The sequence below is a fragment of the Anopheles arabiensis genome, chromosome 3, assembly GCF_016920715.1.
Source record: "Anopheles arabiensis isolate DONGOLA chromosome 3, AaraD3, whole genome shotgun sequence".
NCBI lineage: Eukaryota > Metazoa > Arthropoda > Insecta > Diptera > Culicidae > Anopheles > Anopheles arabiensis.
The window spans coordinates 19,851,680-19,876,252 of NC_053518.1; the positions used below are offsets into that span (position 1 = coordinate 19,851,680).

At 44.8% G+C, this 24,573-nt stretch overlaps 4 protein-coding genes across 6 annotated transcripts; 1 reads left to right on the forward strand and 3 right to left on the reverse strand.

The window, feature by feature from the left end:
- The first annotated feature begins 414 nt into the window (after window positions 1-414).
- LOC120899743 lies at window positions 415-7,710 on the forward strand. Its single transcript, XM_040305916.1, has 10 exons — window positions 415-549; window positions 841-1,408; window positions 4,464-4,880; window positions 4,954-5,108; window positions 5,196-5,357; window positions 5,430-5,505; window positions 5,628-5,960; window positions 6,039-6,230; window positions 6,311-6,691; window positions 6,768-7,710. The coding sequence occupies exons 2-10, from the start codon at window positions 1,214-1,216 to the stop codon at window positions 7,053-7,055; spliced, it is 2,199 nt and encodes a 732-aa protein (XP_040161850.1). The 5' UTR covers window positions 415-549; window positions 841-1,213; the 3' UTR covers window positions 7,056-7,710.
- A 528-nt stretch (window positions 7,711-8,238) lies between these two features.
- On the reverse strand, window positions 8,239-11,398 carry LOC120899745. 2 transcript variants are annotated; one of them, XM_040305920.1, is made up of 3 exons: window positions 11,214-11,398; window positions 10,079-10,332; window positions 8,239-9,994 (listed from the first exon to the last, which is right to left on the reverse strand). In XM_040305920.1, the coding sequence occupies exon 3, from the start codon at window positions 9,950-9,952 to the stop codon at window positions 8,867-8,869; it is 1,086 nt and encodes a 361-aa protein (XP_040161854.1). In that variant the 5' UTR covers window positions 9,953-9,994; window positions 10,079-10,332; window positions 11,214-11,398; the 3' UTR covers window positions 8,239-8,866. The 2 variants fall into 2 exon arrangements, with proteins under 2 accessions (XP_040161854.1, XP_040161852.1); XM_040305918.1 differs by lacking the exon at window positions 11,214-11,398 and having other exon boundaries at window positions 10,079-10,374.
- A 1,543-nt stretch (window positions 11,399-12,941) lies between these two features.
- Window positions 12,942-14,195, reverse strand: LOC120901907 (endochitinase A-like). The gene is made up of 2 exons (XM_040310268.1): window positions 13,272-14,195; window positions 12,942-13,183 (listed from the first exon to the last, which is right to left on the reverse strand). Exons 1-2 carry the CDS (start codon window positions 14,045-14,047, stop codon window positions 13,120-13,122), a joined length of 840 nt encoding a protein of 279 aa, XP_040166202.1. The 5' UTR covers window positions 14,048-14,195; the 3' UTR covers window positions 12,942-13,119.
- Window positions 14,196-17,506: 3,311 nt separating this feature from the next.
- Window positions 17,507-22,789, reverse strand: LOC120903150 (endochitinase A). Of its 2 annotated transcripts, none has more exons than XM_040312400.1 (2): window positions 19,867-20,128; window positions 17,507-19,599 (listed from the first exon to the last, which is right to left on the reverse strand). In XM_040312400.1, the coding sequence occupies exon 2, from the start codon at window positions 19,125-19,127 to the stop codon at window positions 17,712-17,714; it is 1,416 nt and encodes a 471-aa protein (XP_040168334.1). In that variant the 5' UTR covers window positions 19,128-19,599; window positions 19,867-20,128; the 3' UTR covers window positions 17,507-17,711. The 2 variants fall into 2 exon arrangements, 1 of the variants encoding a protein (XP_040168334.1); XR_005739548.1 differs by having other exon boundaries at window positions 19,124-19,599; window positions 19,867-22,789.
- Between the last annotated feature and the right edge of the window lie 1,784 nt (window positions 22,790-24,573).

Below are 24,573 nucleotides of genomic sequence, written 5' to 3' on the forward strand. Positions count from 1 at the left end.
ACAATGTGCTACCTCCTGCCAAGTTTTATCACTATTTAGCACAATTATTTGGATTTTACAAAGAGGAAACAAATACTATCCTATCACCCAGTATTATTTAACACTCATTTAACAACCCAAAAATATGTCTCAAACATAAAGGTTGGCGTGATGGAAAAATCCCACGAGGCCAAAAACACACACACACACACACCCGTCCCGATGGAAGTTACACTGTAAAACACACCACTAGCTTCGCAACAAAATCAATAATACATCTGTTAGACACAACACCACCACAGTGGTGTGTGTGTGTGTGTAGAGGCAATAGCCACACTCGTTACCATGGCAATGCGGTACGATCAACTTACACGGCATGTGCTGTACCGCCATCGCGGGCCGGGCAGCCATGTGTGCCCCTGTGGTGGGCAGCCGTGTGAGAGACAGCCAGTTGCGTACGGTACGGCATCGGATTCAGTCGAAAGTTCGGGGCGGAAGGAACAGAACGCCTTGCCGTAATCAGCCGGTACCGCTTGCCGCAGCAGGGAACGATAATCGCTGGAACGGTTGGTAAGTAGCAAATGGGGGAAGGTTGTGCGGGCTGATATTTGGAGCAAACATGCTTGCACGCGCGACCCAAGCCGTGGTTTCGATTTGAGGCCATTTTCGTGCCGCATGTGTGGTAAGGTTGTACGGTCATGTCAGCGAGCTATATTTACATCGTCAGCAGGCAGGGGGGAGACGACAGCAAACGCCCTGTGTATCAGCTTGTGTCCGTGTTGAAGACAGTAAAGCAATCATCGCCCGCAGAGAGTAGCTAAAACCGCGTTTGTGTATCTTCAATCTTTCCTTTCTGTGCAGGCTGCATCCCCATCCAGATCGGTCCACGGTGTGCTGGTGTTCTTCGTCCTTATCTGTGTAAAGCTGTGTCCGCGCGCGTGTGTGTCTATGTGTGTGTGTGTTTAAGTGTTCATCTTCAGGAAGCTTCAAGGACTGACCGGTGTCACTGACCGGAAAGAAGCCTCCATATTGTGTGTGCTGTAAGCTGTAAGCTGTTCAAATTGATTCCTTCTCCCCCAAAAAAAGTAGTTCCAACACACGCTGAGTTGCCACAGTAAACAGTAACTCCCGTTTACCGCACAACAGTGCACAAAAGTGTATTTATTAGAAACGGTTCTCCAAGTAAGTGAATGTAACGATTAAACCACACCAAACACACACACACACATAGAAAATGGCCGGCATATTGTTTGTGGTGCACATTCCTTCCGCCCGGTACGAGCGGGAGCTGCGGCGCAAGGAGCAGGAGCTGCTGGCTAAAACGGCCACCGTCACCACGGAAGATGAAAAGGATGGCGAACGGCCGTCCGGCAAGTCGGACGAGATGGAACCGTTCGTCACGCCGCAGCCCAAAAAAGTGACCTCCAAGGTAAGCAAAGAGTGGCACAGGTGAATGACTCTTGGGTGCTGGGAGGGAGAACTAAGCTTCATTGTAACTATGTTCGCCGTGTATCATCGCTTCCAAATGTTCGCCTGCATTATCTGCTACACCTATCAGAAATTTGCATCGGGACTTGATACGGCGGGCGGCGATTGTCCGGTGCTGCGTTATCAATGCCCATGACATTAGACGGGGTGCGCGCCTTTTCGACGGGCAAGCACACCCGGCATGATCATGATCGCACCGGTAAAGGGTGTGTGTGTATAGGGAGATGAAACACATACATTAAAAAGCATTGAAACTGTACAATAAGATTGAAATGATGGCGTCCCCTTTGTCTAGTGTGTGGCAAAAATGGCGCAAATTTTTGCACAGATTAGCGCGTGCTTCAACAAAGATTTGTCGATTTTATTCGATCGTTCTATTAGAATAACTTCATGTTCTAATTGGGGTTCATGTAGAATGTTCTTAAGTGAGCCAGTATTTGATTGATCCTCAGCAAATGTTTGAAGTCTAGCTTGATAGCTAATCTCCTAGGATCGATTTTGTAATTTTAGTGTATAGAGAGTGTTTGCAATATTCTAAGAGCCTAATATTTCAAGAATATCTGATTTGATAGCTACATTTCCCAGAATTCTTATTAAATTTTAATCTATAATTTAAAAAAACAAGATTATGTAATCGGTTTGACACTTGTGTTCTGATCACCATCCTCTAGATTTTATAAAGCATTTATCCAAAAAATGGATCTATTAATGTTTTTTTTTTTTGTCAAAATAATATCATATTTTTGGGATTAAAATATAGAAATGGCATTTGTTTAATTTATTTAGTCATTTTAATAGACCTAGTTCGCCGCTTAAAACGAAATGCCCTTAATTAATAGAAAACAGCATAAAAAATCCTTTTTTTTCATTTTTAAGATTGTTACAATAGAAAAAATAAATTCTCTTAATTTTAATTATTTATTTTAATTTTTTGTATGAAAACAAGAAACACTCCTAATTTGAGGTAACTTTTTGAATAATTTTTTTTTGTCCAAAAGTTAATAGCATTTTTAGTAGCATTACAAAGTTTTGAACCAGGATTGTTTTTTGTTTAAATTTTGCTCATATTTAAAATTTATGACTTTTTATAAAAGAACCCCTAGTATAGCATTTGTCATATTTTGTACTTGTATAACCTTACTCGTATTTGTTGTCAAAGCAGCTTTGACAGCTCGTGAATGAACAGTACTAATGTACTTATAGAACTTTCAAGGGTATTGCTAGAACTGATCAACTAAACTATGTAACACATTTCAACAATCTTCCACTTCTTATCGAAACTACTATTGATAAAACTATTTGCAATTCGATGACACATCCATCCTGGTACGATTACCACGCAGCCGGTGCACTTTCATAAAAAACAGCACCGGGGTAAAAGTCCAAAGCAAAACGAGCGAAACAAACGAACGCTTTATACACTCCCATCCCCTTGATCGACGGTAGGTGATAAGAGCGTGTTTTCCAAAAGAAAAGCCGACAACTAGTGACGAAAGTGTCGGTTTAGTATGACTCGGCCCAGGTAAAGCTTTCCTACTGATTGCCAAGTGCTGTCAAGATCCCACAACTTTCCGTTCCGTTTCGTTTCCGCTTACCGTCTTGCCTTCCGAGCGGCACCAAAAATATCGACCGAAAGCTGGTGATGGTTGGTTGGTTGGTTGGTCCGTACGTGTCCAATATTTTCGTTCCCCGGTGACCTAAAGACAGAAGGAGAGCTTCTATTTGAACAGCTGAAATGCATTGCACTACAGCGGATAGGAAACAAAACACAAGTGGAATTAATGGTAGCTGCAATTGTGGTGGGCCGACTTCCGAAGGTAACGCTAGAAAAGGAAGTAATATAAACAGAATGTGGCCTTAATGTATGATAATTTTTCTGTTTTGAAGCACCCACTTGTTTATCGATTTTTAAACTCATTGACTTTCTTATATGACAGATTATTTAAACTTCACTTTGAAGTGCATGGTTAGAGGTGTAAAAGGAAAGGTAATAATGGTAATAATGCCGAAAGCCAAACAGCATTTATGATTCAGATATTAGCAGCTCATTTTCAACACAGACAAATCATCCGCCGTGCAACGACGCACAGAACGTCGCCGACAACATTGTCCAAGGCATGAGTGGTAAATGTTTGCTTAACGATTAACGAGGCCTTCTGGCCGTTCTCTGTTCGTGTCACACGTCCCACAACCACACGACCCAGTCTGGATGGAATAAACAAAAAAACGGCCAACAGATAAGTTCTTTGATAAGCAGCTGGGCAATGGAGTGTACCTACCTACTTCCTCAAAGTAGAAACATGTTGGGCGGAAATTAACATCCCCACTTTCTGCCACTGTTTTTGATGTGTGTTTGTTTCATAAACAACCCTAATCCAACAACGATTTCTGTTTGACAACATTTCTGTTTTAAAACAAGCTTCACCGAGACTGTTGGATTCAATCCAAACGACACACGAAACCATTTTGCACTTGAAACACAGGCATACGTGCAGTCAATCATCTAGAGTGGATGATTAGAAGCTCCTATTGACACACTATTTAAAGAAAACACATCGTCGCAGCAGCGGCATCCCTGAAAGCCGGATCGGTAGCGTCATCACGTGTTACTTTCTTTTCTAAAACACTCTCCAAAGTGATCACAACCATCACCAGAGCGTTTAAAAATAACTTTACGAAAAAGTTAGTCCACATAAGCGGATGTCTCTCTCGCCGTACGGTTTGCTGGTAGCAGCAGACCCGTGACGATCGTTATTGTGGTTGTTTTGCAAACGTGAGCATATTTTACTACGAGCCCAGTGGAATGAGCGGTGGTAGAATGTTTGGTTTTTCGCGTTGCTGATGTGATTCTCGCGCTGCTGGAATGGAAATTGAAATCATTTACACACGTATACACATTTTGATTCATTTTTTGCAACGCCGTAACACTCTCTCAACTCGCTTATCATTTGTTTAATCTAACTTGCCATTTTTCTTTCGCCTAAAACCCTCTCCAGATACCGAGATCGAGCAATGTAATCAAAGCATCGGACGATGACAGCAAGAAGGCGGACCCCGTTGGTCCACCGACGATCAAGTTTATCGATCAGGATGGGGAAGAGATCGCAACGCAAACGGCCGATTCGAAGGAGGGCGACGAGAAGGATGCGGACGGTGGCGATAAGGGAAAGGACAAGAAGTCCAACTTTCTGGCGGAACCGTTCGATCGTGCCTCGGCGTTGCGCAAATCGTGGGATGGCTTTAAGGATCTGATCGGCTCGGCCCGGAAGGAGAAGACGGCCCGCGAGGAGGCGGCCGAGAAGCTTACGCTGACCGGCGACTCGTCGATGGAGGAGGTGCTGAAGACGATCATCCAGGAGAAGCGCATCCACACGGCGGCCTGGATCGAGACGGACAAGGGCAATGGATTTCATGTGAGAGGGGATAAAGTGGAAAGAAGTTCCTGTGAGAACAGAAATTAATTGATACATTACTTGTCTTTCGTAGATCATGTTTTCGATCGAATCGGGCCCCATTTGCGACGACGTCATCTACATGCTAAGCTCGTGGGGCGTTGGTCAGCGCTTCAACTCGACCATCTCGATCACGTCATGCACGCTGTACAGTCAGCCGCCGGAAGTTACGGAAGAGCCGGGTGAAGAGTGAGTATGAAGAGGCTAAAGTGAAAACATCGAATCGAACGATAACGAACGCGTACTGATTGATTTCACGCCACCAACTCCAATTAGCGGTGCCAAGGCTGGTGAGATGAACAAAAACAACGACGGAAGCGCGTGGAACACCTTCCTGTCGACTGTACGGGCGCGGCTAAACGTGGCCCAGATCGTGGAGGAGGTAAAGCACGACGCCCAGGTGTCGTTCGATTTCGTCTCCATGCTTGCGGTGGCCAGGTAAGGGTGTGATTTGTTACCGTATTAGTCAGAATTGGAAATACTAAAAGCCTTTTTCTCTCCTTCAAACAGTATTTTGGCAGCGTTCGGCCTTGTGGAGGACAGTTCAGTCTTCCTCATCGCCAGTATGTTGATTTCGCCCCTAATGGTAAGTGTTCGACTGCTCGCGTACAGATGGCGCTTCGTCGTTCGTCGCATAGATGGCGCTACTATCTATCGATCACGTGATCTTTTCAAACAAATCTTCATCACACTTCCCAAATGCCACAGGGTCCCATTATAGCCGTTATCTTCGGCACCGTTGTCAAAGAGCGCACGCTACAGCTGATTGGGCTGAAGAATGAAATCATCGGCATTATGCTCACCGTTACGGTGGGCTTCATTTTCGGCCTGATCGTGTGCAGCATAGACGATCGGTACAGTGTCGGGGAGGGCATTACGCACGAAATGTTGGCCCGCTGTGAAACGCACTCGCTGCTGGTCGGTATTGCGATTGCGCTGCCGTCCGGGGCCGCGGTAGCCATTGCCATTTTGGGCGAAAACATCGGTTCGCTTGTCGGTGTGGCCATCTCGGCTTCGCTGCTTCCACCGGCTGTCAATGCGGTAAGATGCACGGCACATGCAAAGGTGTTTGGAAAGATATTAAAATGTGTCTATGATCTTGTTTATCTTCCTTTGTAGGGTGTTCTGTGGGCTTTATCGTGTCTGTACTTCCTGTTCGGCTCGGAGGAGTCTCGCTACGGCACGCTCATCAAGACGCAAATCTACTCGGAAAATCAGGGCATCGAGCTGTTTACTCTGGGCTGTATGAGCATGTCGTTGACGTTGCTCAACATTTTCTGCATTTACCTTGCCGGTGTTGTGTTCTTAATTGTAAGTATCCAAAACCATCCTTAAGCAGGTGTCATTCAATCGCTGAGCTTTCTTTCTGTCTCTCTTCTCACCTATTATAGATCAAGGAGGTAGCACCGGTGGTACCAAAGGACCAGAAGCAGTTCTGGAAGCACGACATTAAGATTGCGCGCGACTACAACCGCACCCTGCACACGCAGGACGGCCACTCGATGAGCAAGAATCTGATGCAGGAGCTGGCGTCCCTGCACCACAACAACGATACGGTCGGTGGGCTACGCGGGGACTATCTGCTCAACTCCGCCTCGAAGGCCAACCAGAACACCTGGTCGCCGAGACACAACTACCACCAGCGAGACCACCGGCCGACGATGCAGGAGCTCGAGGCGCTGTACCTGAGCCTGTCGGCCAACACTACCGAGAACCAGTTCCACTACTCGTCGCACCATGCCGCGCCACATTTCATGAGCTTCGAGCGGCTGGTAAGTAGATTTTTCTTCAATTTTCGGGGTCATTTCAAGCGCCATACTTATTCAATTCTCCTTTCCCCTTCGACAGTCCACCTCACCGACGCAACATCGGCGCATGAACCCGTCCAACCCGATCAACATCCACGGTGGAATCTCCCGGCACAGCCGCTTCTCGGAGTCGCTGCGCGGTGCCTCAGCTCCGCTGTCCAAAATCCTCGAGGACGTTGCGGCCGGCACTTCCGGTGCGAAGGGTGAGCCGAGCCACGGTGCGCATCACGGTGGCAAAAACACGCGAAGCTACGGGCTGCCGGGATTTAAGCGAAGCTCGAAAAAGTTCACCGTAACGCCGGCCTACGATCCGATCCAGAAGGAGTAGGAGCTAAAAGTGCCGGTGCGGCGAAAGGAAGTCGGGAAGGATCTTAATTGTATTCACAAAATGGCTGTTTGTTTATCGTTTTTATGGATGCGGCGTGTAGTGTGTAGCGCGTTCGGCGGTGCTGGGAGGGAACCGATCGAGCCGGGATCGGAGCCGAGCTTTTGTATTTGTTCTAGTTCTTATTGTTTCGATTTCTCGATTATTACTGCGTGTTGTTGTGTAAGTGTGTAAGTTTATTTAGCGCCACCGTTCTAGCCGCGTGTTTTCGTATGCTTCCCCCCATGCTGTACTATCCCGTCCACTATCCCGAAGGGGGCACCGTCGCAGGGCGTTGTAAATAGTCGTGAAGTCGTGTAAGGCCCGTGTCCTAGTAGTTAAGACAAAAACAGGTAAGGGAAGACAACACAGGTTGTCTACCAGCCATGGGTGGCGGGATGAGGTTGCACTAGTCTCAAAGAAGGGAAATGAGAACGGAAGGATATAAGTATCAAAGGTCGAAAGTTCAGAATCCTAATGTATGTGTAGGTAATGTACTTAAACAGGTAAAAAAGGAGTAAGTGATGCTAAAAGATGCTATCGAGCGTCGGCCAAAGCGATTATACTGATCGTGTGAAACGATGATTTGTAATAAACGTCGTGTCCGTGGAAGAAGAAACCTCGTGTTGGAAGAAGTTCATTTGCATTTAAGCTGTTAAAATTTACCTCGTTGACTTATTAGTGATGTGTGTTCCGGCGTGAATCTAGTAAATTCGTTCTATTCCTCAAATGGAACAATCTCATCTAGGTTCCAAACTTTTGGACATGGTAGGAACGATCGATCACAAGGATCCGAATAATCGTAACCAGAACCATATCAATAGAGTTGTTCGGATCATTGGGAATTTTAGCTTGCAACGTAATACACAACTACGCAATTGCACAACTGAAATGATGTTGTTTTCTTCTTTCTATTATGCGGATTAAGGTAAGATCAATTAAAATTTCACCTTCAAATCCGGTAAAATTATAACATTTGAATCTTTGTTTGTGTCCTTTTTTGTAATCCTTGTTTTACGGAGTTCAAAGAATCTTTATACATGTGTTCAAGATCCATGAATATTTAAATATTGATTCATAGAATTCATAGAGAAGATTCATAAATACTTAGAGATTCGATCTTTATGAAATGAAAGACTTAACTGGATTTAGAAAAAAACACATAATTTTTCATTTTTTCTTATAAAATGAAATACATCGCTCCTAAGCATCACCTTCCCAACACCTTATTTAAGCTAACCATTCCTGTCCATATTTTAATATTTGCCAATACTGAAGCTTAGTTTACGAAGGTTATCTAGGATCACGAGTTTAAAGATAAATAAGAAGAAAAGCTATTTTTAACGTTGAAATCTGTTCGATTTTATTGTGCTTTTGTGTATGGCTTTTTGAGTGATCCAAATTAAAATATTAATATCTTCGATTTCACCAACTTCAATTGATTTTAATCAATTTTTAAGCTTGTGCATGATCACGATCGATCCTAACACACTGTCTTAAATTGCTTCTCTGATTGTCACACCGCGACGGCCGAATGGTAGACGATCTTGCTCCTGCTAGGGCCGGACGTAGTTCAATTCTCTCCAGCACACATAGACGCTCCAGTACCGAGACACAAAATTTACACTCACCAAAACCTAAAATAGACCCGGACAAAGAAGAAACAGAATAACCTGTCACACATATGCATTCCGAGCACACACTAACTCTATGTGTGAAATATCAGATGATAGCTTTCACTCATCACACACGCCCCATCGCGGACCCCCGTCCCGTTAGTGTCCACCAGCAGACGTCCCATCTTCAGCCACTACCGATGGCTGCTGCTGCTGGTGCTGCTGCTGCTCCACCTTCCAGATGACCTTTTCCCGTAGCGTTTGAAGCGGCTCGTTCGTAGAAACCACCACACGTCGCACCGTTTCCAGCCGTATCGGTTTCGTCTGAACGAACCGGTCCGACGATTCGGTAGCGTTCCGGGTCGTGTTGAACGTGTGATGGTTCTCCTTGCTGACCGTTTCCAGCGCACTGCCATCGGTCGGCAGCGGTCCCAGCTGATGCCGCTTCTTGCTAATGGTGATGGTTTGGTTCCTCACGTTGGTCGTGTTTTCTAACCGCTCGATCGTGATCTCTTCCGTGCCAAAGTGTGACCCATCCGCTGGCTGCTCGGGAGGTGACTCGTTGTGTTGCTGCTGCTGCTGCTGAAACCGATGTAACTGTTGCTCCAGCTGCTGCTGCTCCAGTTGCTGCTGCTGGTTGTGGTTCGTCTCCACGCGCATATCATCCACCGCGTCATTGTCATTCGTGTTCATCAGAAAGTCACTGATCTCGAGGAAGAACTTGGCCGGTACGTTGGTCCCGTTCACCTGCAACATCGAGGTAACCAGTTCCGGTAGCGATTGGGCAAAGTTCTCGACCGGTTGCCGCTCGGTAGAGGCTGGCTGCTCGGCGACCGGGGGACTACGCGAGGTTGCTTCCGGTTCGGGATCACTTCCCACCCCAATGCCAAACAAACGAAGCACCGAGTTCTGGATCAATCGTACCATGTCGGAGCTTTGCAAACGTTTCAGCTCCGATTCCGGCAGCTGAAGCTGAAAGTTCTTAATGCTCAGCCGTATGTTGGTTTCCCCAGCGCCCTGCCGCTGGTCGTAGATAATCTCGTCGGCCTTGTCATCATCCTCATCGTCACTCTGCGGTTCGATCCGATCGTTGCCACTTTCTCGTTTCACTTTCGCTGCCAGCTGAGCGGCTCGCACGATCGAGCGCACTGATCCGTCGCCGTGTCGGCGCGCATCTAACGCCAGCAGCAACTGGAGCACTAAAATCGCTATCAACAGTACGTCACGCCGTCTCACCTTCGACATTGCGCTGCTTTTGCTTGGGCACGGAACGGAGCAGTCATACGACTGTTTTTGCGAGCGGGAAAGGAAGAGAAAATAGGGTGCTAATTCACATTCACACAATTAGCCAAGGGCGTTTGAGGGGCTTACCGATTCACACTATCTACACACGCGCGCGCGCGGACACCGATCGCGAGCGGCCCAATGTCCGAACGGTTCGGCAGCAGCTCGACGGATGACGGCGATCAGTTTCAATTTTGGCGTTGATCGCGTGCGCCGTTCCATTCCTTTGGTGGTGACAACGGTCGCGATGGGGTTTGGGGCAGCCCCTATCTTAACCTCTTGCTCGAAAAATTGGGAACGTCTGAGACATAGACAAAGACACGACGGCACAGAAACAAACACTTTCGGGTGTTTCAGAGAAAGGGATAGAGAGAGAAGAGAGAGAGAAAGAGAAAAAGGGGAAAAAGACAAAAGTTCATCTCGCGTACACGGTGTGCTAACATAGTGAGTTTTATTTGAATAAAGAGAAGTTAAAAATAAAAAAAAAGTCAAAGAGAAAATAAAATTAATTTATTATAAAATTTATTATTCAAAACTGCAGCCTCCAGAATAGATGATCAACAAAACAGATTGAAAAATTATAACAAAGTTTTTTATTTCAAAATTGTGTGCCAAAATACTATAAAAATGCATTTAATCCCATCGTACAAGCATGAAATACACACTCATCTTGTATTCAAGCCATTAAATACGTGAGACTACCTGCTACGAGGTAATCAATAAGGAACTTAATTTAACCATTTTTTACGTCCATGTCCATACCACCAATTCTAAACTCCACCAAAGCATTGTCCTAACTCCAATAGGAGTAAATGCAAAAATTCGGATAATTTGCATTTTCTTTCCATTTTTTATTCCCATAGCCCGCAGTTTGATCGCCTATGGGATTTCGTAGAATATGGCAGAATATGGTAGAATATGGATCAATATGGCATGTATATAAACCACATTTTCCCACAGGAAGGTAAAAAATTCAAAGAATTCCACGAACATCAGGTGTTATGATACACCTAATGAGGAAATTATAATATAATGGTCACATCTTGGACTGCATGACTGAAAAATAATTGCTTTAAATAGACGATTGTTGACGCCGGCCTCGATCAATAAACAATTATTCAGAAGCAGAATTGTATAAAGCTGATGATAAAATTTGGATTTTAATTTGGATTTCAACATTTCAAACACTTTAACAGCACATTACACTCATAACCATACTCACCACTGTACCGGAATCGATTGATGGGTTGAAATACCATTTCAAATACGTGACCGCTTCCGCCGTCCGCTCCCCGTAAACGTGGAGAAACCGGGTGGAGGCAAACAAACAGACGGCAGACTACCAACACACAACACAAAACCATCCACAAAGCGTGTCTTTGGCGACACAAAGAAATGCCATCCACTGCCGAAGGGAAACCGAATGGAAAGAGAAACCCAAAACAGGTGACTCGAATGATGCGTGACATGCGAACCCCCCTTGCTGCATGCTGCACAAGATCGGATCGTAAACGGTTGCGCCTCCGTTAGGGGGGAATAGTTTTGGTTTTACGACTCGGGCAATGAGCGTGTGCGTGTCCTTCGCAATTGTTGGGGAGTTGTTGAGTTGGCCGTAGTTTTCGCGGCAGAATTGATTAAGCCGTTAAAGGGGATGTCAATTTCATGGTTAATTAAGTGATCGTTGCAAAGTTGTTCCGGGCGGGGCAGCGCAAACGGTTACGCTAATTAGACGAAATGAATAGAAGATGATAACAGAATGGCGTTAAATTGTATTGTAGTGGTAGGAAAAAATATCCATGAATTCTATATAAATAGTAGTTTCAAAAACTATACGTAAGATGTAAAGTTTGAGTCAAGGTCTCATTGAGGAAGGTGATCGATTGTCTATTTTCCGTCGCAGTTTGGCGTGAATACTAATTGGAAATGAAAAAAAACAGTCCAACGTTTTGTTTTTGAAACTTAAAGCGAGATATCGTATGATTGAGTCAACATAACAAAAACTCAGTATTGTTGATGTAAAACATTTTTCTTAATTAGATTGAAATGATTAATAAGGAGATTTATTAAAGAAGAATAAATTAAAACGTCTTAAAGGAATGTGAAGCATATTATAAAATATATTATAAAATATTATTTCTTTTCTATGTTTAAGATGAAATATATCAAGTCAAATAAGGGATTAGATCATTCAAGGGGACAGGCGCTTGCATTTGGCAAAAGAGGAGGGAAAAGTAAGGAAAAATATAAAATAAAAAAATGGCTAGTATATGAGGGTGAAATAGAATATGAGAAAGAAAAATAAGATGAAAAAAGAGAAGTCCATCAAGAAGAAATGAATAAAAAGGGGAGAAAATGAGTGAAAAAGAGATAATATGGGAAGATGAAGAAAGATAAGTAGAAAATAGATTAATTCAATTTATATATAAATAGTGGCAGCTTAAATCATCATAAAGTGCATTTAAAGGGAAAGTTTGTTTCAAAAAAATAGATTTTAAGCAATTTTTGCTGTTTATGGTTAAAAAGATGTTCAACTTTAAAAGATTTAAATATCTCATTGGATAAATGTTTGGGGTCTCGTTATAATTTATCTCCTTTATCATGTTATCTTCATTTCCTAACACTCAGTTTTAGTGCAATTTCAATGCCAAAAGATTACGCTTACGCTTCCCAAAACCTAACTTGACCCAGTTCTTGTCATTGCGGTTCGTATCGCGTTAATGGTTAGAAACCAGATTCGATGGGACCAAAGAGGAACTAAGCCAGAAACACGGAAGAGAGTCAGGAGTGTGAAATCAGAAGAAACAGGTTCCTCGTTTAAGCTACAGCAGCTGTGTTGTGCCGTAGACGGTCCAAAAGCCCAGTCAAGGGATATTCGCGAAAGTCTAGCTATTTTCTTCGTTCTCCAATGCAGCTTCAATAATTTATGACACATCTTTATTACTAATTATGTTTAATTGCTTTATTTACGTATTTTACCCCGCAGCTGAAATACTGGATATAAGTATTAGCGTAAATGCATTGTTGCTTAATGCTTTAAGGTTAGTTGAGCATTGCGATCCCAGTCCTCAAGGAGTCCCCAGTAGAAACGTGTCTTATCACAAACTTATTCCAGAAAAGCGGAAGGCACCTCACTGTACAAGAACAGTTCGCTTCAGCAACGGTCTCAGCAGGTTAGCCACGCGCACCTTATACCTTGTGAATAAATAGTCAAAAGAAAAAGTCATTAATAAATATACTAAAACCATCCTTAGTATTTCATGCATTGACCAACGATCTTTACTTCCGCTTATGCTTGCGCTTCCTCTTTCCACCCTGCTGTTTGCTGACCGTTTGCTGCACTGCCGGCTCCTCAACCTCACGGCTATCCTCGTTCGATTCGGCCGACTCTGTATCCCTCACGCCGGGCGCTTTGTCCAGCTTGGTTATCACGATCGGAATGGCAGCAGCAGCAGCCGGTTTCGTTGACCCACCGCCGGCATTAAGACGGAACGGAATTTCGCCCTGTTTTGGGTTGAAAAAGAACGACAGTCCCTGGCCGAGCAGGCTGGCGGGAAGATTCGCAGGCAATGCTTGATACGGGAAGGGATCACTAGCGATCACGGGGCTGGCAGAGGGAGCCACCGTCGTTGTGGTAGTACTGAGGGAGGCCGCAGTAGTCGAAGACGGCGAGCTCGTGCCAGTGGAGGAAGAAGAGGACGATCCCGATATGGTACCGTACGCTTCTTCCGAGCTGTCGTCTTCGGATCCATCACCGGCCGCTGCAAGCTGTGACGCGAACAGATCCAGCAGGGTCGCCCCGGCAAGCGAAGCGGATGGTGGCATTTCTGGTGCGGGGAGCGCAAGCATAACGCCATCGACCGACACGTGTACGTTGGCGGTTCCGTTCTGACGCTGATCGAACACTATGTCGTAGTCGTATTCGTAGCTATCATCGTAATCACTGTCATCGTCGAGTATGCTCGGGATGGGTAGGGAATGGATTCGAACTGCGGTTTGGGCGAGCAAAAGTGGTAGCAGAAATGCTACCAATCGATGGCCACTCGAAGGTCGATTCATGTTGCAACTAACTACAAACTAAACAGACACACACATACAAACACACACACACACGCAGGACGAGGATCACTAAACTCCTAAGCTTGGGGAGCTTTTGCCACGAGAGATGCTGCTCCGAACGCAGCCCGATTTGGAGTGAAGGTTCTATGCGATGGACCACAACGGGACAACCCGGTTGTTTTGGGTCTTGCGATGTGTGTATGTGTGCAGTTGTGTGTGATTTTCCCGTTCTCTGAAAGAACGCCAACCTCGCTCTCGTGAAAGCGCTTTCTTCGCTTGCCTTTCCACTGCCACCGCCATAAAATGTTGAATCTCACGTGCAATTCTGCGGAGGATCGGCTAGGATGGCCGGGAGGCTTATTCCGGGGGCATATTCTGGTTTGCTTATGTACTTCGATTGGAGCTGGACTGGATTGTTATGTACAGGGCTGGTCAGTTGTTGGAGTGACAAACTTTAAAAAAATAGTAAAATATTGACACATTATGGTATAGATACTTTATTCATATACAAGGATTTATCTTATTTTACCATTTATCCCATTACTGTTTAGAGTTTCTTACATCTTGTTGATAGTCTATCATGTTTTGTCGTGTTCGTGTTATTCTTGATCCTGCTAGAAGTTGTTTTCTGCATTTTCTAATTATTTATTTATTTATTTTTATGTATTGATTAGCTTTTCTGATTACTTATCGTAGCTTCCTCAATTTGTTTTTTTATGTAAGTGTGGTTTTTGTATTTTTTTATCAATAAAATACCGTTTTATGTTCATCTCACTTACATAACACTTTATGCGACTTGTATAACAAGTAAGAAAAAGGGAAAACTCTTGAAAAATGATGTTATAGATGATCAATACTGAAAAACTAAATTTGCGTTAAATTGAAAATGAAAAAATCATTTAAACCTCAACAAAAAAGTTAAAGAAAGTAAATGTTAAGATGTACCACATAAAATGATAAGAAAGGATCATTTACATTTCTTCACTCAAAAAGCTATAGAAGATGATCGTAATACGTGACCGCGCACGGGTGCAACATCAAGACTGTACCGCACTGTACTACACAGCATCCTACGACTTTCACAGCTCAGAACGGCTCAGCAGCAATCGATGCTTCTCGGCCCTTGCTGTCCATCACCTTCAACCAACACAAAACCCCCAGGCCCCCTTCCATACCATTTCACCCCAAAGGGTCAATCTCAATTGAGAGACAAAAGACGATTCAATACGATTGGCTAGAGATCTCATCATTCCAACTGCTCTCGAGACCGAGAGAAAGCATAACCGATCACCGTCCCACATGTGGAGATGTGGAGAAGAGGTCCAAAGAATCGCATCCTACTCCTCCTCCCCTTCCTCCTGATCCGACGATCTCAGAGGCTGAACAGGTTACACCGTAGAAGCTGAACCCATCCCCATCCCATCCCCTGGGAGGGACTGGCCACGGGCAGTCTACCTGCACTTAATCGTCACCCCACCCCTGTCACTCTGTACATAGGCAGTTCGGACCTGCGGCCCCGGGGTCAACGAAACTAACCGTTTCTTTGCCGTTTTTTTTCTCTACTTCTCTTTTCAGTTCGGTGTTTGTTTTGAGCCGCACGTACGCGAAAGCGTGTTCGTTTGTTTCTAGGATTGAAGATCGATCGCAAGAAGAACATCGTAGTGAGGTGTTTTGGACTTTTTTTTTTTGTTTTCATCTAAACTATGGCATCCGTTTTTGTTGTTTTTTTTTTTTGGTGGGCGGAAAGGAGATAGTAGAGAGATTCACAGAATCACTCTCCAGACCACACGATAATTGACACCATCCGGAGGACTTACGGATTGAGGTTACTTTTAAGGTGCCGATCTGGTCGAAAACAAAAATCCTCCGAAAGCGTCTTTAAAACCTGAGAAGTATATCGTCGATCGGAGTTTCGTTGCTGAGGCTTACAGGAAAATATTTAGAAGATATCATTGATGGAACGGTGACCTTCCCCGGAAGCTGTCACGATGCTTCATCGTCAAAAGGTGATCTCCTAGATTTGTATCTGCGACTAAACGAAACGGTACTTTGGTTGGTGGCTTAGGGGGCCTCTCTATATCTCAGAGAATGCGCATTGGAGAGGTTTCTTCTATTCTGGAGGTTCAACTTCTATATGACGCCAATAATTGTGGAGACTGAGGGTTTATGTAAACCACAAAAAGAGCATTGGCCGGCTACCCACGAGGTACGGTGTTTGAGAATACAGAAAATGAGCTAAAGAGAGTGCAATTAAACTTAATTTATATTGTATTTAATAGTAGCATAGATGCTACTTGAAGAGCTTCTTTTTCTTCATGCTCTTTTTATGTTTTAGTTGCTGCTTCTCATGCTCCTCATTTGGGTTGCTGCTTCTCTCGTTGGTTTAACGACCTGCAGCGATCATGCCCGGTGCTATTACAATCATCAAGGTTTACTAGAGATATTCTGAGACCTGCAATTGGAATCGAACTAAGTGCATGCCTTGTAAAAACTTTCGCACCTATCAATTTAACCATCGAGACACCCTCAAAGCTACAATGCTTAAAGGCCAATAAGTATGTAGCGATCTTTCGAATGTGATCATTCTAATATTAGAACAAATATCACTCATGCTTAATGGCCCCAAATAAAAAGCACCTTCACCAACACCACAATGTGCTGCAACAAATGTGACCTCACCTTTTCAGCACTTTCGCGAATAGCAACATCATCCAAATATCCCCTATCGGGCCCAGCTGGCAGAACGTGGCGTACAAATGTTGTCCCGCTGCGGATCAAATGCGACATGCGCTCGATAACGACGACATTCACCGGAAAAGTAGGTCGCGGAATATAACGGCATATTCCTACGGTGTGTCGTACGGCAACTTCATTCGCTGGACTCTTTCGTTCTTCCTTTCCTTTCCATTCCATTGCGGTGCGGGTTTCTGATCGCATCGCTCCCGTTTCTCTAGCATATGATTGCCTTCTCACGGCGGACACGGCGTTCTGTTTGCTTCTCCTTCCCCATTGAAGCTTCACACCGAATGTTGATGGTTCGCCGCGGGGCCGGTTTTGTTGTAATCGGGCATTGCAATTAATCATCCTCGAAAGGATGACTATGATGATGATGATTTGTGTGTGTGTTGACTGTACAGTGAAAGCGGGCATCGACTGTTCGGTCGTAATCGTGATTCTGGAGCGAACGATGTAGAACAGACTGAGAGATTGTTCTTAAAATACTCATCGCTGTGCCGATCGCCACTCGGCCCGGACCCTCCTCAGGTTAGGTTCTCCCGTTAGGTCTACGACGTCATTCCGATTATCGCGCTTTCCAGCACGCGCTCGGTTAGTCGGCAATGGTTCGGATGCGCCTGGAATTGCCGTGGATCGTGCGCGGAAGAAGCTACGGTTAATGGTAATCGTAATGATTCCAAGGCCCTCTGTGCTAATCCTAAAAATAACACTGATTACAGCTGATCCGATCCGGAGTAGCATATATGGCTTTTTATTTGGCACAATGGCATCAATAAATAAACAGTGGACAGTGGAACGGGTTTTTTCATCGCACAGTACAAATGTGCCTCCCTAAGCTGGGCCGCTGGGCAAACGAACATCATCCAACTCTCCTTAAACCTACCTAAAACCTTAATCGCTAGGCCTCCGCTCCGCAACCGTACTGTGATCACGGCTGCACGAACTGACACACGCCGTAACTGTCCCGCTTCCGGTCCGGACCGCACTGCTCCTGGGCACCGAGTAGCCGCAGCTCCTCCCAATCCCCCACCACCAGTCCACCGTCCGTCTCGTCCCCGATCGGCGTCAGCTCGTCGTACTCCCGGTAGTCCGGCTCGAGCTGCAGCTGCGTCATGTCCACGTCGGAGCGCGCCGGCTCGTACTCTAGGCTGTCGAAGGAGGAAGGTGCATGGTAAGAATGGTAAGGCTCGACCAGTACGGTGGCCGGTGGAAGGTAGCCGCCCGCCGACTGCAGCCGATCGTCACCCGGGTCGGCATCGCGCCCGATCGCACCGCCGTCGCTGCCGCTGCCCGGACGAAGCACTAGCAGGGAGTTACCGTCACGCCGTGATTGCGCGTTGTCCCCATCACCAGGAGGAAGAAGGCGCAGGTTGTTAGTCGCACTAGTACTACTACCGCTAGGATTATTGCTACTGGTGGTGGCTGCCAGGGTGTTAGTGTTAGGATGTCCGCCGAACCGCAGCGCTCGCCCGTCGGCCTGCGGCTGGGGATAGTTACCTGACGGGAAGCGAACCAAACGGCCCGCCGCTACCGACGGTTCCAGGCTGAACGTGAACGATGATGGTTTGTTGCCTGCTACTGCTGCTGCCTGATGGTGGTGATGATCATTACTATCCGCCCCGTCGACACTGCGCGCACTGCTCGACAGATCCACCTTGTACGGTGTGCGGCCCTCGATGAACTCTTCCGTCTCGAGCTGGCCCGACCGCTGGTGCGTTTCGTCCAGCACGATCACCTCCGGCGTCGCTTGGGCGATCTTCTTCTGGGCGGCCGAGTGAGCTTTGTGGTGCTTGCGCTTGTGCGACGCTTTGCGCGTTTGATGCAGGGCGTCCTTCTTGTGGGCGGAGCGGGTCAGCAGATCGAGCAGGGAAGCGCCAGACGACGAACCGGACGGTACGACCACGATCACAAAGTTTTCCAAATCGGCCCGAATGTTGTACTTCCCTTCCTGGCGCTGATCGAACGTGATCGTCTTGCGGGGAGGTTTGGTCGTTGGCACCGAGGACGTCACACTAGCGGCCGTGGTGGGTGCTTTCGTGGTGGTCGAGGATGAGGTGGTCGGAGATGGCGATGGAGATGCTTCGCCCGTTGTCGACGGTACCGTTGTGGTGGAAACGCTGTCCGTGGGTTTCGTCTCGCTCGCCGTGGTGGTACTGGTACTGGCATCGTTCGCTGGCTCATCGTTACTGACCGGAAGCTTGACAGGTTCCTCGCTTGGTTTCACTTCAACTTCAACGGGTTCCGTGGGGGGCGTTATGGCGTTCGCCGCCTCATCCTTTCTTACCGTAGGCCCGCCGGCCACGAATGCCGCCAGTGCTACGAACAGCAGCGCAAATCGTAGCATGGTGAGTAGCTGGGTTGTGTGTTGGAAGTTGCTTTCTTACTGGATGCCTGAGATGCCCCTGTAGCTCTTTTCTGGTTCAAGTTCAATGTGCGACTGCGCTCGGCAGAGCTGTGCGGGATAGCAGTCAGTCAGGGCACGGTCAGCTTCATCCCGGAGAGGGTTTTGTGCTAGAGGGATGAAAGCATAGAGAGCGAGATTCTCCAAAAAGCAAAACACAAGAGCGTGAGGCGATCCGCGGAGCGCATCGGAGAGCATATGGGCGCGAGCGAATCACAGCATACCGGTCCGCGATCGCGATCGTGAGTTGGAGAAGGATTGGTGATAGTGAAAAAAAAGAACGCAGTAGTAAACAAACAGCTAACTGGTTATGGGGGGTGTCCAAGGGTGTGGGAGGGGTGTTAGAGGAAATGAAGAAAATATAATCGTGATTGTAGGGGTTGCTCGGATAGAACGTTGCCACTCTGCTATCATTCTGTAAATAGAAAGGCGTAACATTGTGTTAAATGCAGGGAAAAAAGCTTCCAGTAAGGTTGATATTTTGTATAGGATATTGGATAACATTTAATATTTATGTTTAAAAAATTGCTTATATTCTGGTATAATTTTTGGAATTTTCAAATTGCTTAAATCTTCCTTATAGGAATTCATATTCTCATATTCTTCATATAATTCTAGTTGTACATTCTGTTGAACGCAGTCAATGTTAATCATTCGCTGAGTAAAACAAAAGAGGACAAACCAATTTGTTCTGCTGCGCAAATCCACGTTTTATTCACATCCATTTTATCCACACACGGAAGCTGTCAGCGCGGCTCGATGACAGCTAAAACACAGTTCAATGTCTTAGCCATATTATGGCGTGGAAACACCGTTCAGAGGAACAGGGTTTATAGGAACAGGGTTCTTCGGCATGACTTCCAACACTCCTCCTCATGTCGAAGAATTTCTCTCCTCAGTTATTCTAACTTCAGCATCTTACGAAACATGTCATGTTTCTGCGGACCTAATGGTTTAGTCATTATATCTGCAACCATGACAGTCGTAGGGCAATATTCCAAAACAATTTCCTTCTTCTCACAAAGTTCTCTTATAAACCGCTCTCGGGTATCGATGTGCTTCGATTTCCGACTTATTCTGTCTGTTTTTACAAAGGCGATACAACCTTGGTTATCTTCTTTGATTGTAGTCGCGTTCAATTGATCTTCTCCAAAATCTTTAATCAGCTGCCTTAGCCACATTGCTTCTTGGCATGCTTCCGAAAGTGAAACATATTCAGCTTCCATAGTTGATAATGTCACACACGATTGACGACGGCTATACCATGATATTGCACCACCTTCAAACGTGAATACAAATCCAGATGTTGAACGTCTACTTTCTGAATCGCCTGCCCAATCGGCATCGGAATATCCGATCAGGCCTTGGTTTTTGAATCCACCAAGATGCAAGAAATACTCTTTTGTTCCTTTTAGATAACGAAGTATGCGTTTGGCAGCTATCCAATCTTGTTGCGATGGCGATGAAAACTTTCTGCCCAGTATAGCTACTGACGCCGCAATATCTGGTCTGGTCATAACGGACAGATATAGCAATCCACCCACTAGACTTCGATACATTGTAGCATCTTCGAAATTCTCTGCATTGGCACTTTGTTTCAGGTATCCAGGGTCCATTGGTGATCTAGCAACTTTAGCTTCTTGCATTCCGTGATCCGTTAGTAATTTTTCTATAAACTGTTTAAGCCGAATTCCATATATTCCATCAGTACATATCACTTCCATACCTAAAAAGTGACGTATTTCGCCCAAGCAATTAATTTCAAATTTCTTGCTTAAATGATCGTATATCTTCTTGGCCTTTACTTCGTCTGCTGCTGCGATCAGTATGTCGTCCACATAGACTAATAAGAAGATATGTTGACCACCATGAATCGACTTGACAAATAAACATTGATCTGCGAAAGAGGATTTGAAACCTAAATTTGTAAGTACTTCATTTAGCGTCTTATGCCAACAACGAGCTGATTGATGTAGTCCATATATACTACGTTTCAATCGACACACTAGCTCCTCCTGTCCTTGAGCTTCAAACCCAGGTGGTTGATGCATATATACTTCATCTTCTAATATTCCATTAAGGTATGCGGTTTTGACATCATAATGACGTACTGTTAGCTTTTGCTTCCAAGCAATTACGAGAAAAGTTCGCAAGGTAGTGTGACGGGTAACTGGTGCATACACTTCTTCATAATCCAGTCCATATTGTTGTTTATAGCCTTGCGCGACCAGTCTGGCTTTATGTTTAACTATTTCATCATCTTGATTCTTTTTAATTTTGAAAACCCATTTCGAACCTATTACCGTTTTACCCTTTGGAAATGGTACGAGTTCCCAAGTATTGTTTTGTTTGTGAGAGTTAATTTCTTCTTCCATCGCATTTTTCCAATTTGGTTCTTTCATTGCTTCGCGGTAATTAACTGGTTCTTCTTTCGCGCAAGCTGCTACTCCCATGGCTAAATCAAGGATATAATCGTTTAAATGTTTAGGTAGTTTTACTTTTCTCTTTTCTGGTGGTAACTGTTCTTTAGTTGTTTGAATATCAGTTTCAGCATCCGTGAATTCATCATTAGAATCATCCTTAACCGTTTGATCATTACTGGTTTCTGATGGTTCCTCCAACAATGATTCAATATTAACTTCTTCCGAAGTTTCTTCTTTATCTTCAATAAAACGAACATCTCGGCTTATGGTGATTTCATCAGTTTCTAAATCAACAAAACGATATCCTTTATGTTCTAAGGAATATCCAACGAACGTTAGTTTTCGGGCTTTATGATCGAGCTTGCTTCGTTTTACATCGGGTATATGTACATACGCTTGACTTCCAAAAAGGCGAATATGGCTCAAATCTGGCTTTCGACCCCACCACAATTCATAAGGTGTTTTAGGAACAGTTCTCGACGGAAGCCGATTTATAAGATAGGTAGCTGTTTGAACGGCTTCTCCCCAGAAACGCTTGTCTATGTTTGCATCCAGCAACATACAGGTAGCCATTTCAGTGATAGTTCTATTTTTACGTTCAGCCACACCATTGGACTGAGGTGAATATGGTGTGGTGTACTGTGGCTTTATACCCTCTTCTTTATAAAATTTACGTAGCTCTGTATTATTAAATTCTCCACCACCATCTGAACGAATAACCCGAGGCTTACGTCCAAAATTGTTTCCTACCCATCGTACATATTCTTTAATATTTTCTACTGCATCAGATTTGTTTTTCATTAAGTATGTAACTGTATATCTACTGAAATCATCAGTAATGTGCATCATGTAACGGTTACCGCTGGGTGTTTCAGTTTTCGATGGCCCCCATACGTCGGTGTGCACTAAATCAAGAATTTTGTTTGATTTTCTGTCAGAGACGGTTGGAAAGGGAGATCTACATGATTTACCTTTCATGCAACATTCACATGTTATTCTTAAACCACAATCACTCACCCTTATTCCGGTTCCTAGATCTTCTCTATACATTCTCTCAATCGCTGACCAGTCACGATGCCCAAGCCGTCTATGCCATTGATGTTGACAATCTGCTTTGTGTTTTACCAGTAATGCAGTCATCGAGGTTTCTACCTCGTCTAGAAAATATAACCCACAGTTTATAGATCCTGTAGCTACCACTGCACCACCGGCACTCACAATTTGACATCCCTTTTCATTGAATGTCACTTCCAGGTTCTTTTGTGCTAATTTCCCGACAGAAAGAAGATTAGTAGAGAGCCCGGGTACGAATCTAACATCATTCATTTCGATTTGCATTATTTTGCCGGAACCATCAATGCCCTGTATAATGCCTTTTCCTTCGCCACGAATTTGTGATTTGTTACCGTCGGCCATGGTGATGAATCCACCTTCGTATTCATCTAATGATGTAAAAAATGATCGATTATTGGTCATATGCGCACTAGCGCCACTGTCGATGACCCAGCTATGCGACTTTTCTATTCTGCCCACCGTGAACGCTATTGTTCGCGAGTCGCTTTGTGCTGCTTTTGCTCTTCCGGAATTATTACCGGCACTAGTAGATTGCTCTTCATTTTTCTTGATAGCCAAAAATTTCCTACAATTCTGCTTGAAATGGCCTGGTTTCTTGCAGAAATGGCATGTGCGTACCCCACCACCTAATTGATTATTGAATGGCTTACCCTCAGCAGATCGCATAGCCTTTTCAGTTTTAGAAGATTCGCCTTCTCGTCTTTCCATTTGACGATTATATTCATCGATAAGTTTAGATTTTACTCCTTCAAGAGATATGTCTTCGTCTGAACGACTATCTAACGCTGTAACTAAACCATCATACGAAGCTGGTAAACTGCGCAATAACATGCACACTTTTGTATCTTTATCTAATGCTGTACCTGCAGCTTCGAGGCGGTCGAATAAATCGTCGAAAATGCGCAGGTGATCTTCCACGTTACCTTGTGTTGCCAGGTTTGTCGCACATAATTTCTTCAAAAGAGATACTCGAACAGATCGTGTCGTTTTCTGGTGGTATGTTTTCAATTTATCATAAACGTCGTGTGCAAACACGGAATTCTTCACCAGTGGTAATTGGCTATCGTCGATTAGTAATATTATTGTGGCCTTTGCTTTTCGGTCTGTTGTCTTCCAAAACGGGGTGCGCTCGATTTCTGGGGGAATGGGTGATTCTACAACATCCCACAAATTTTCTCGACTCAGAAGCATTTCTATCCGAATACTCCATGTTTGCCAGTTGCTCCCATTTAGCTTATCGATTGTGAATTTTGTCTCACTCATTTTTCACGTCGTAGCAGCACTGATTTTACAATGTGAAAAGAAATCACTATCCGGCTCTTCTCGGCCGATTCTTTCAGCTGAATGTAATACTCTTGTTTTGAGTCAACTTGCTGGGCCCATAACCTGTTGAACGCAGTCAATGTTAATCATTCGCTGAGTAAAACAAAAGAGGACAAACCAATTTGTTCTGCTGCGCAAATCCACGTTTTATTCACATCCATTTTATCCACACACGGAAGCTGTCAGCGCGGCTCGATGACAGCTAAAACACAGTTCAATGTCTTAGCCATATTATGGCGTGGAAACACCGTTCAGAGGAACAGGGTTTATAGGAACAGGGTTCTTCGGCATGACTTCCAACACATTCATATAATTTCCAATTAGAAAGGACATTTTCTTGCAAAATCAGGGTAATTCTGTGTCACTTTCACGAACCGATTCGTTCGATACGATTATGAGTGAAATCATTCAACAACGAGAGACTTTCCCAGCTCAGCACCCCCATAAGAACTAAGATTTTCGAATGGTTTCACAATAGTCTTAAGCTGGTACATAAGACGAGCGTGTGGCAATTAGTCGAGAAGACGACGGTGTTTTGAGAAGACGTTGCACCGGCGAAACGGGAACTG

What these genes read in the sequence shown, in the direction of transcription:
- LOC120899743 (XM_040305916.1), top strand. Translation starts at nt 1,214, where the DNA reads ATGGCCGGCATATTGTTTGTGGTGCACATTCCTTCCGCCCGGTACGAG. An exon ending in TCCATGCTTGCGGTGGCCAG is followed by an intron (nt 5,358 to 5,429) that starts GTAAGGGTGTGA and finishes TCCTTCAAACAG; the next exon opens with TATTTTGGCAGCGTTCGGCC. An exon ending in TGTTGATTTCGCCCCTAATG is followed by an intron (nt 5,506 to 5,627) that starts GTAAGTGTTCGA and finishes CAAATGCCACAG; the next exon opens with GGTCCCATTATAGCCGTTAT.
- LOC120899745 (XM_040305920.1), bottom strand. Translation starts at nt 9,952, where the DNA reads ATGTCGAAGGTGAGACGGCGTGACGTACTGTTGATAGCGATTTTAGTG.
- LOC120901907 (XM_040310268.1), bottom strand. Translation starts at nt 14,047, where the DNA reads ATGAATCGACCTTCGAGTGGCCATCGATTGGTAGCATTTCTGCTACCA. An exon ending in AAGCGCAAGCATAAGCGGAA is followed by an intron (nt 13,184 to 13,271) that starts GTAAAGATCGTT and finishes TTTATTCACAAG; the next exon opens with GTATAAGGTGCGCGTGGCTA.
- LOC120903150 (XM_040312400.1), bottom strand. Translation starts at nt 19,127, where the DNA reads ATGCTACGATTTGCGCTGCTGTTCGTAGCACTGGCGGCATTCGTGGCC.